Genomic DNA, 11,781 nt, shown 5'->3' on the forward strand with positions numbered 1-11,781 from the left:
TATTCCATTACATCCAAATCAAGCAGAGCTCCAGCCAATCAGGAACAGGAATAATTCCCCATGGTTACACAATAAAGGAATGTGTCCAGGGTTACACATACCCAGTGCTCCTCCCACTGCTGCGTCAGGATATATAGTGCAGTGTGCACATCTTAAAGGGGTACTCTGGTGGAAAATTATTATTATTATTGTTTGTTTGTTTTTTAAATCAACTGGTGCCAGAAAGTTAAACAGATTTGTAAATGACTTCTATTAAAAAATCTTTACCCTTCCAGTACTTTTTAGCAGCTGTATGCTACAGAGGAAATTCTTTTCTTTTTGGATTTCTTTTTTTTGTCTTGTCCACAGTGCTCCCTGATGCCCTTACACCTGATGCCCGTATCAGGAACTGTCCAGAGCAGGAGAAAATCCCCATAGCAAACCTATGCTGCTCTGGACAGTTCCTGACACGGACAGAGGTGTCAGCAGAGAGCACTGTGGACAAGACAAAAAAGAAATCCCAAAAGAAAAGAATTTCCTCTGTAGCATACAGCTGCTTAAAAAGTACTGGAAGGGTAAAGATTTTTTTAATAGAAGTCATTTACAAATCTGTTTAACTTTGTGGCACCAGATGATTTAAAAATAGATGTTTTCCACTGGAGTACCCCTTTAAAGGAACTATTGAGATTAGAGATGAGCGAACTTACAGTAAATTCGATTCGTCACGAACTTCTCGGCTCGGCAGTTGATGACATTTCCTGCATAAATTAGTTCAGCTTTCAGGTGCTCCGGTGGGCTGGAAAAGGTGGATACAGTCCTAGGAGACTCTTTCCTAGGACTGTATTCACCTTTTCCAGCCGTCCGGAGCACCGGAAAGCTGAACTAATTTATGCAGGATAAGTCCTCAACTGCCGAGCCGAGAAGTTTGTGACGAATCGAATTTACTGTAAGTTCGCTCATCTCTAATTGAGATTATTACTTCAGTTATAAAAAATAATAATTTTTTAACAAGTAAATAAACATTCATTAAGGGTCTATTCACACGTACAGTATTCTGCGCAGGATTTGAAGCTGTGTTCATTCAGTTTACATTGAGATCTGCAGCAGAAAATCCTGCGCTTCAAATCTGCGCAGAATACTGTACGTGTGAATAGACCCTAAATGTTTGATATTTTCTTCTAAATATTACAATAAGGCTGCTTTCACACTATAAAAATACTTCCGTTATAAACGTCCGTCATAAAAAACTTGAAACACGGCCGTTAGAAAATCCCATTATAGTCTATGGGATTTTTCTAATAGCCGTTTTAACCCGTTATCGCCCGTTATTAATAACAGCCGTTATTTTGTGACGGGCGAATGAACGGGAGAAATAGCGCATGCACTATTTCTCTCGTTACTATCGCCCGTCACAAAATAACGGGCGATAACGGGTTAAAACGGCTATGAGAAAAATCCCATAGACTATAATGGGATTTTCTAACGGCCGTTTTTCAAGATTTTTATGACGGACGTTTATAACGGAAGTACTTTTATTGTGTGAAAGCAGCCTTATTGTAATATTTAGAAGAAAATATCAAACATTTAGGGTCTATTCACAGGTACAGTATTCTGCGCAGATTTTATGCGTTGGATTTTCTGCTGCAGATTTCAATGTAAACTGAACACAGCTTCAAATCCTGCGCAGAATACTGTACCTGTGAATAGACCCTTAATGAATGTTTATTTGCTTGTTAAGAAACTTTTCTTTTTTATTTACACAAGAAGAGACAATATTTTAAAGAAATATCTACCAAAACTTCTGTAACAAGGTTTGAGACACAATTTAAAGGGCCAGTATCCGGAATTCGTTTGGCCACAGGAGAAAAGCTCAGAGCTTTGTGTAATCTCCTTAAAGTGGTCACTAACTTTTTTCTTCACACTTAATAAGAAATCTTACATTATGATAGTAACTGTACAGGAGTATGAAATAGGTAAGATCATTTAGAAGAAAGTTTTAATTCAACAAAAAAAATGCTTTGCCGTGAACATTATATTTGAGATACATTAGTTCACGTCATATTACCAACCTCTGTGAGTTATTGGCTGTTTCATCCTATTATAGCATTAGGCTGGGTTCACACAGACAGTATTTTAGGCAAAGCCAGGAATGGGTTAAAACCCCAGAAAAGCAGCAAATCTTTCAATTATAGTTTTTTTTCTTAGTTGCGAGCCTGGTTTGGACTAAAAAAAAAAAAACTGTGTGAACACAACCTAATGTAGTAAGGTAAGTATTCTGTGAATAATCATGATAGAATAATGTGTGTATAATAAGGATGATATCTTGGTGTGTGTGTATATATATATATATTATTTTTTCTTACTTATCGATATATATATATATATATATATATATATATACACACACACACACTAAGATATCATCTATATATATATATATATATATATATATATATATATATACCGTATTTTTCGTCCGATAGGACGCACCGGCGTATAAGATGCACCCAATTTTATAGGTGCAAAATCTAAAAAAAAATAAAGATTTTGGACCCAATAGTGGTCTTCAATCTGCGGACCTCCAGATGTTGCAAAACTACAACTCCCAGCATGCCCGGACAGCCGTTGGCTGTCCGGGCATGCTGGGAGTTGTAGTTTTGCAACATCTGGGAGGTCCGCAGATTGAAGACCACTGCATAGGAGGTAATACTCACGTGTCCCCGCCGCTCCGGACCCATCACCGCTGCCCTGGATGTCGCTCCATCGCTGTCGCCGTGTCCCCGTCGCTCTGGAACGTCTCTGCTGCCGGCCGGGTATCCTTGCTCTCCGTCGCCGCCATCACGTCATTGCACACGCCGACGCACGTACGCGACGACGTGATGACGAGGAAGGAGAGTGCCGGCCATACAGGGGATCCCTGAACGGAGAAGACACCGAGGAGGCAGGTAAGGTCCCCCCCAGTGTCCTGTAAGCACTAACCCGGCTATTCAGTCGGGCTGTTTGGGACCGCCGCGGTGAAATCGCGGCAGTCCTGAACAGCCCGACTGAACAGTCGGGTTAGTGTCACTTTCCCTTCAGACGCGGCGGTCAGCTTTGATCGCCGTGTCTGAAGGGTTAATACAGGGCATCACCGCGATCGGCGATGTCCTGTTATAGCCGCGGGTCCCGGCCGTTGATGGCCGCAGGGACCGCCGGGATAGGGGTGTATTCGCCGTATAAGACGCACCGACTTTTTCCCCCCAGTTTTGGGGAAGAAAAAGTGCGTCTTATACGGCGAAAAATACGGTATATATTGGACACTTCCAGGGCATGTTGGGAGTTATAGCCTCTGTTGTAGCCACATGTTACGACTAGTGTTGGGCGCGAATATTCGCATTTCGAATTTTTATAGCGAATATCGCAAATTTGCAAATATTGCGTATGTATTCGCTATATATTCAAACGTACAAATATTTTTTATATTCAAAATTACGAATATTCACTTTTTTCCGCATATTACTTCGTTTCACCTCTGGGCCAATTAGAATGATGCAAATACACTTGTCAGAGGTTATCAACAACATCCCTAGCAACCAATAGTAAAGTTACCCCACCCCCTCACTGTTTTCTTCCCCGAATACGCGAATATGCGAATATAACAAATACACAAAATTCACAAATATAGGACGAATATTCGTCTATATATTCACGAAATATCGCAAATTCGAATATGGCCAATGCCGCTCATCACTAGTTACTACCACCCACTGCTGTCCTACATTGTAGCCTATAATTATAGTAAAATAAAGGGAATGCACATAAGCAGCACTTGGAAACTTGGTAATATTAATGAAGTAACATGGATTACATTTTAGTGCAGTAAACTATCCCTAAACTTTTATCTCACGCCCTTTAATCCTTGAGCATTAGGTACTAAGTTCTTAACCTCTGCAGGACAACACCAAAGATTAGAAGACTCATTGATTCCATTAAAGATTTTCCATGTTGTTCTAAATATGTATTTATGAATAAGAAGTGTGGGAAGTTTAGCTGACTAGCTCTCGCTGCACATATTCAGAATTGCTGCATGACTCAAAAGTGGAAACATTCAACTTCCATGAAGCTGGAGGTGCAAAGAAATAGTCTGTGGCAGTAAGCAATGTGTCTCCAGCTGTTGCGAAACACAAATGTAGCCAACATCTAATGTAGTGTTACCCAACCAGGGTGTCTCCAGCTGTTGCTGAGCACAAATGTAGCCAACATCTAATGTAGTGTTCCCCAACTGGGGTGTCTCCAGCTGTTGCAAAACTACAACTCCTAAAAGTGGAAACAATCAACTTTCATGAAGCTGTAGGTGCAAAGAAAGAGTCTATGGCAGTAAGCAATGTGTCTCCAGCTGTTGCTAAGCACAAATGTAGCCAACATCTAACGTAGTGTTTCCCAACCAGGGTGTCTCCAGCTGTTGCTGAGCACAAATGTAGCCAACATCTAATGTAGTGTTTCCCAACCGGGGTGTCTCCAGCTGTTGCTAAGCACAAATGTAGTCAACTTCTAATGTAGTGTTTCCCAACCGGGGTGTCTCCAGCTGTTGCTAAGCACAAATGTAGCCAACATCAAATGTAGTGTTTCCCAAACCAGGGTGTCTCCAGCTGTTGCTAAGCACAAATGTAGCCAACATCAAATGTAGTGTTTCTAAACCAGGGTGTCTCCAGCTGTTGCTAAGCACAAATGTAGCCAACATCAAATGTAGTTTTTCCCAACGGGGGTGTCTCCAGCTGTTGCAAAACTACAACTCCCAGCATGCCCGGCCAGCAAAAGGCTGTCCGGGCATGCAGGGAGTTGTAGTTTTGCAACAGCTGGGGGCACCCGGTTGGGAAACTGTGATTTTTCCACAGCTGGAGGCACCCCAGTTGGGAAACTGCCGACTCCATAAAACAAGTGCATTACTTTTTGGCACTAATATGGATAGATAAGGAAAAAGTCGCAACCTGACATCCAGAATGACCAAAGCGTAAAAGGGAAAGTTTGGGTTGTTTCCTTACCTTGCAGTCCCCTACGCAGGATCTTACAGAGTACTCCCCAGATTGCAGGAACTTCTCTAAGACAAAGTCAAACTCCTCGTATTTTTCCTGAGCGTGTTGATCCAGTCTCTGGTAAGCTTGGATACAGTTGCTGCACACCTCATCGTCTGTGACAGCAGCAGAGGCTACAGGAGCCCCCATGAAGTCCTCCATCAGGTTCTCCAGGCTGCAGTTCAGGCTGTCCGGGTTAGACATGCCCAGCAGCAGGTCAAGGATGGTGTAAGTATCACAAAAAGACAGAGTAAAATTGTTAAAATAAGCCTTCAAAAAGTTCCTCTTTTGGTTGTAGGAAGTAGAGGAAGGGGAGTAGGATCTTGAAGAAGAGGAGGAGGAGGAGGATTGGGGAGAGGAGGGGGCCACAGAGCCCCGATGTCTTTGCAAATGCAGTTTGGTGCAGGCAGTATCCAGGTGAGAGGACCTGGCACCAGTGCAATGCGGACTATGAGCAGCAGATTTGGTCGAATTGCTTAGGAAGTTGTCCCAGCACCCCCTGCCCTCCCCTGGGAAGCTCTGGAGGGACAGCAAGCTGGAGTTGGCCTGCTCCCCCCGGGCCGGCTGGTGGCTGTAGGAGAAGTTGCCTCTTGCTTTGGCCCCTGCAGAGACCAACCAGAGGTGATTAGACAGCAGGACGGTGAAGAACAAGAGAGAGGCGAGGGACAAGCGCCATCTCTGAGCCCTCTCCGAGTCGGCGCACGGTTTGTCGCTGTGTCGGGGTTCCCAGCAGATCTTTAAGAAGGCCTCATCTTCCCTTGGATACATCCAAGCCCCCCTGATCATATTTTAGGGGGTGGGAGAATTCGGCGGCCGGGTGCTCTCAGTCTCTCCCCACCCCCCTATGATGTTTGTGGTGGGCTCCCTACCACCAGCACAATGTCACCTGCCTCTGGTGAGGGGGCCTGCTGCAGAGAGGGCCATCATCAGGAAGGTCGGGGAGGGGGATGGGTGGGGGACCAGATGGAGAAATGGTGGCGAGAATAGTAGGGTATTGGTGATGTGATGGAGCAATGACAGGTGGAGAGATAAAGGATGGTGGGTGAAGGGATGGGAGCTCCCCTCCCCTACCCGCCCCTGCCCGGGTCACTCAGTAACAGGCCATTGCAGGAGCTATTGGGAAAGCCAAGCAAGAAAAAAAGAACCCCCCTCCCTGTGTAAAGATTCAGCCCCGGGGCACAGTACATCAAGAAGAAGTCCACAGGGGATGCCAGGGACAACCCATGCAGATCCCCCCACCCTCCCCCCTATGGACCGGAGCCAGGTGAGAGCATGCCCCTGTGCCTAGCACCTGCTGCCCATCCTGCCTGCTGAGCCCGGGCTGCTCGTGCTCTCTGGAAGGTGGCTGTGCCCTCCTTATTGTTTTCTCTTCCTCTTCTGATGGGCACTGTTCTTCTGCTCCCTGGGCATCCTGCTGCTAGGACTGACTATTCCCATGCCTCCTCTTCCTCGCCGTGCACCCAGGCCCAGATCACCCAGCTGGGGGCTCCTCTTATTTCTATTTAATCTGTCGCCATCTTCAGCTGTGCAGAGAACACCTTGAGAAATTGATCAGAGAGGGCGCGGGCACGACCAGGCGCGGCCCCGTGCACATGAACGCGCTCTGCCTCCCCTGCCTTATGCAACTGTGCGTTTTTTTATTATAAAAGCCGCCCCCCTCCTCCGTGTCCCGACACTCCACCCCTTCCTTCCCCCTCCTCTCCTTTCATTCACTATGTGCAGCTTCTCATTCATCTTCTCCTCCATTCAGCTTCTTGTGTTCCAGCAGCCCTCTCCCCTAATATGAGCCAGCCTCCACCACAACCCTGCCTGTCAGCCCGAGGAGCTTACACTCTACATCTGCCTGCTATAGTAACGACACCTCAGCTGTCAGACAACCTGGATCACCCTCCATCATATTCATAACAAAATCCTTACACGTGCTGGAACCATTAGAAATAACCCTGCATTTATAGTGCTTGGCTGCCATAGTGCAATACCTTCCAAATCTCTGCTGCCATGTGATGGGTCCTAGTCATTAAAGGGGTACTCCACTGGAAAACATTTTCTTAGAAATCAACTGGTGCCAGAAAGTTAAACAGATTAGTAAATTACTTCTATTAAAAAATCCCAATCCTTCCAGTGCTTATCAGCTGCTGTATAATCCACAGGAAGTTCTTTTCTTTTTTAATTTCCTTTGTCTGACCACAGTGCTCTCTGCTGACACCTCTGTCCATTTTAGGAACTGTCCAGAGTAGGAGCAAATCCTCATAGAAAACCTCTTCTGCTCTGCGCAGTTCCTGACATGGACAGGGTGTCAAATCGTGGATATTGAGGGGGGAAAAAACAGTCTTAGAGGCGCTGCACGAAAATGGTCACAAATGGAGAGACTTGAACCAGCACAGGACAATTATTATTTTATTTGACACAACGGACGACGCGTTTCGGCACACAGAGTGCCTTCCTCAGGTCCAAACATAAAGTGCAATCTCTGGGGTGGAAATATGCACGTATATGACCCACGCCAACACCTTACTTCACAGGAACCTCACAAGTGCATCCTTGCATATTTCCACCCCAGAGATTGCACTTTATGTTTGGACCTGAGGAAGGCACTCTGTGTGCCGAAATGCGTCGTCCGTTGTGTCAAATAAAATAATAATTGTCTTGTGCTGGCTCGAGTCTCTCCATTTGTGACCATTTTCATGCAGTGCCTCTAAGACCGTCACCCCCCCGCCCCCCACAATATCCACGATTTGCCTAAACTGGCCCTTGCGCAAGGGTCCAGTCCCGGTCAGAGTGCGGCAGCCAATGCCTACTTATACCATACTTACACCGGTCCACTGCAAGCATTGACCCCGGGAAACCTGGGATCAAGGCTTGCAACCTTATCTGGTGAGTATATCACTTGGGTGCGGTGGGGGGTCACACTAAGTCGGTATACATAAACGAAGGGAGCGCCCCCCTGTCTTTTTTCTCTCCTATATTGACATGGACAGAGGTGTCAGCAGAGAGCATTGTGGTCTGGCAGAAAGGAAATTCAAAAAGAAAAAAAACTTCCTGTGGATTATACAGCAGCTGATAAGTACTGGAAGGATTACGATTTTTAAATAGAAGTAATTTACAAATCGGTTTAACTTTCTGGCACTAGTTGATTTAGAATAATATGTTTTTCAGTGGATTACCCCTTTAATAGAATAGAAAGTATGTGGTCACACATTGTACCCATTGGACCTGTGAAAATGTTGATGGACTGCAACAAGGACTGCAGGGAGCTTTTCTTCCCCAGTAGGTCCTGACTGATGCTGGTCTGTCCCTGTCATATTGACTGATGCTTCACATGTCAATCAAACTTGGGGCTGAAGCTGATTTATCTGCAAAGCTTGTCCTGGATTGATGGGGGGTTGTACCTGCTCTTATCCTAGTGTACTGTTCTTCACACTTTGGTCCTCCAGCGGTTGCAAAACTACAACTCCCAGCATGCCCGGACAGCCAACGGCTGTCCGGGCATGCTAGGAGTTGTAGTTTTGCAACCACTGGAGGTCCACACTGTGGAGAAGACTACACTTAGCATACACCATTTCACCCCTTAAAGGACAACTGCAGCGGCATTGCACTTATACCCTATCCACAGGATAGGGGATAAGTGTTTGATCGCGGGGGTCCGACCGCTGGCCCCCCCCCCTCGATCTTCCTAATGGGGCGCCGCCATGAGCGCTAAGGCGCGTAGCATCGACCTAGAGGTCGACGGTGACGCCCCATCTCCTCCCTGTCCCCATACAGTTCTATGGGGGATGCGTAGGAGATGTATGGAGGAGGCGTGCCGGCTGCAACGTCATGCTCCGTCCCCCTGCATGGGAGAGCCGCGGCCCTGTACAGGAGATCGCCGTGGGCCCCAGCGTTCGGACCCCCTGCTATCAAACACTTATCCCCTATCTTGAGGATAGGGGATAAGTGTTTGTAACGCTGCAGACGTCCTTTAAGGACTCAGCCCATTTTCACCCTAAGGACCCAAGCATTTTTTGCACATCTGACCACTGTCACTTTATCCCCTTAAAGGGGTACTACACCCCTGGCATCTTATCCCCTATCCAAAGGGTAGGGATTTAGATGTTAGATCTCCGCGGTCCCGCTGCTGGGGACCCCGGGGATCGCCGCTGTGGCACCCCACCATCATTACTGCACAGAGCGAGTTCGCTCTGTGCATAATGACGGGCGATACAGGGGCCGGAGCAGCGTGACGTCATGGCTCCGCCCCTCATGACATCACGGCCCGTCCCCTTAATGCACGCCCCCTTCCCATAGATTTGTATTGACGGGGGCGGGCCGTGACGTCACGAGGTGCGGAGCCGTGACGTAACGATGCTCCGGCCCCTGTATTGCCCGTCATTACGTGCAGAGCGATCTCGCTCTGCACAGTAATGATAGTGGGATGCTGCAGCAGCGATCCCTGGGGTCCCCAGCAGCGGGACCCCGGCGATCTGACATCTTATCCCCTATCCTTTGGATAGGGGATAAGATGTCTGGGGGCGGAGTACCCCTTTAAGGACTTAGCCCTTTTTCACCTTAAGGACTCGGCCATTTTTTGCAATTCTGACCACTGTCACTTTAAACATTAATAACTCTGGAATGCTTTTAGTTATCATTCTGATTCCGAGATTGTTTTTTCGTGACATATTCTACTTTAACATAGTGGTAAAATTTTATGGTAACTTGCATCCTTTCTTGGTGAAAAATCCCAAAATTTGATGAAAAAAATTAAAATTTTGCATTTTTCTAACTCTGAAGCTTTCTGCTTGTAAGGAAAATGGATATTCAAAATACATTTCTTTTTTGTTCACATATACAATATGTCTACTTTATGTTTGCATCATAAAATTTATGAGTTTTTACTTTTGGAAGACACCAGAGAGCTTCAAAGTTCAGCAGCAATTTTCCAATTTTTCACAAAATTTTCAAACTCGATATTTTTCAGGGACCAGTTCAGTTTTGAAGTGGATTTGAAGGGTCTTCATATTAGAAATACCCCATAAATTACCCCATTATAAAAACTGCACCCCCCCCCCAAAGTATTCAAAATGACATTCAGTAAGTGTTTTAACCCTTGGTGGTAAAAGGAGAAATTTTTACTTGTATTTGTAGCCCAATTTCTCTTGAGTAAGGAAATACCTCATATGTCTATGTAAAGTGTTCGGCGGGCGCAGTAGAGGGCTCAGAAGGGAAGGAGGGACAAGGGGATTTTGGAGAGAACATTTTTCTGAAATGGTTTTTGGGGGGCATGTCACCTTTAGGAAGCCCCTAGGGTGTCAAACCAGCAAAAAAAAACACATGGCATACCATTTTGGAAACTAGACCCCTCGGGGAATGTAACATGGGATAAAGTGAGCCTTAATACCCCACAGGTGTTTCATGACTTTCGCAAATGTTAAAAAAAAAAAAAAAATTTTACCTAAAATGCTTGTTTTCCCAAAAATTTTACATTTTTAAAAAGGGTAATAGCAGAAAATACCCCCCAAAATTTGAAGCCCAATTTCTCCCGATTCAGAAAACACCCCATATGGGCGTGAAAAGTGCTCTGCTGGCACACTACAGGTCTCAGAAGAGAAGGAGTCACATTTGGATTTTTGGAAGCAAATTTTGCTCTGGGGGCATGCCGCATTTAGGAAGCCCCTATGGTGCCTGGACAGCAAAAAAACCCCACATGGCATTATATTTTGGAAACTAGACCCCCTTGGGGAACGTAACAAGGGGTTAAGTGAACCTTTATACCCCACAGGTGTTTCACGACTTTTGCATATGTAAAAAAAAAAATATTTTTTTTTTACCTAAAATGCTTGTTTTCCCAAAAATTTAACATTTATAAAAAGGGTAAAAGCAGAAAATACCCCCCAAAATTTGTAACACAATTTCTCCCGAGTACGGCGATACCCCATATGTGATCCTAAACTGTTGCCTTGAAATACGACAGGGCTCCAAAGTGAGAGCGCCATGCCCATTTGAGGCCTAAATTAGGGACTTGCATAGGGGTGGACATAGGGGTATTCTACGCCAGTGATTCCCAAACAGGGTGCCTCCAGCTGTTGTAAAACACCCAGCATGCCTGAACAGCCTGGTACTACTGGGAGTAGTTGTTTTGCAACAGCTGGAGGCTCCATTTTGGAAACAGTGGCGTACCAGACGTTTTTCATTTTTATTGGGGAGGGGAGGGGGGCTGTGTAGGGGTATGTGTATATGTAGTGTTTTTTACTTTTTATTTTATTTTGTGTTGGTGTAGTGTAGTGTTTTTAGGGTACAGTCGCACGGGCGGGGGTTCACAGTAGTTTCTCGCTGGCAGTTTGAGCTGCGGCAGAAAATTTGCATTAATAACTCTGGGATACTTTTACTTTTAATTCCAAGATAGTTTTTTCGTGACATATTCTACTTCATGTTAGTGGTAAATTTTTGTCAATACTTGCATCATTTCTTGGTGAAAAATTCCAAAATTTTATGAAAAATTTTAAAATTTTGCATTTTTCTAACTCTAAAACTCTCTGCTTATAAGGAAAATGGACATCTCAAATAAATGATATATTGATTCACAAATACAATATGTCTACTTAATGTTGGCATCATATAGTTGACATGTTTTTACTTTTGGAAGACATCAGAGGGCTTCAAAGTTCAGCAGCAATTTTCCAATTTTTCCCCAAATTTTCTAAATCGGAATTTTTCAGGGACCAGTTCAGTTTTGAAGGGGATTTTAAGGGCCTTCATATTAGAAATACCCCATAAA

General features: G+C 45.1%; 1 protein-coding gene across 1 annotated transcript in view; it reads right to left on the bottom strand.

Annotated features, from left to right (window-relative positions):
* The window catches only part of NALF2 (NALCN channel auxiliary factor 2), a 220,022-nt gene extending 213,384 nt beyond the window's left edge, over positions 1-6,638 (bottom strand). The window contains exon 1 of the mRNA XM_056540134.1: positions 5,001-6,638. Within this exon, the coding sequence (XP_056396109.1) occupies positions 5,001-5,816 (816 nt within the window). The 5' untranslated portion in view covers positions 5,817-6,638. The remainder of the gene's footprint in view (positions 1-5,000) is intronic.
* Between the last annotated feature and the right edge of the window lie 5,143 nt (positions 6,639-11,781).

This window comes from Hyla sarda, chromosome 9 (assembly GCF_029499605.1).
Source record: "Hyla sarda isolate aHylSar1 chromosome 9, aHylSar1.hap1, whole genome shotgun sequence".
Lineage (NCBI taxonomy): Eukaryota > Metazoa > Chordata > Amphibia > Anura > Hylidae > Hyla > Hyla sarda.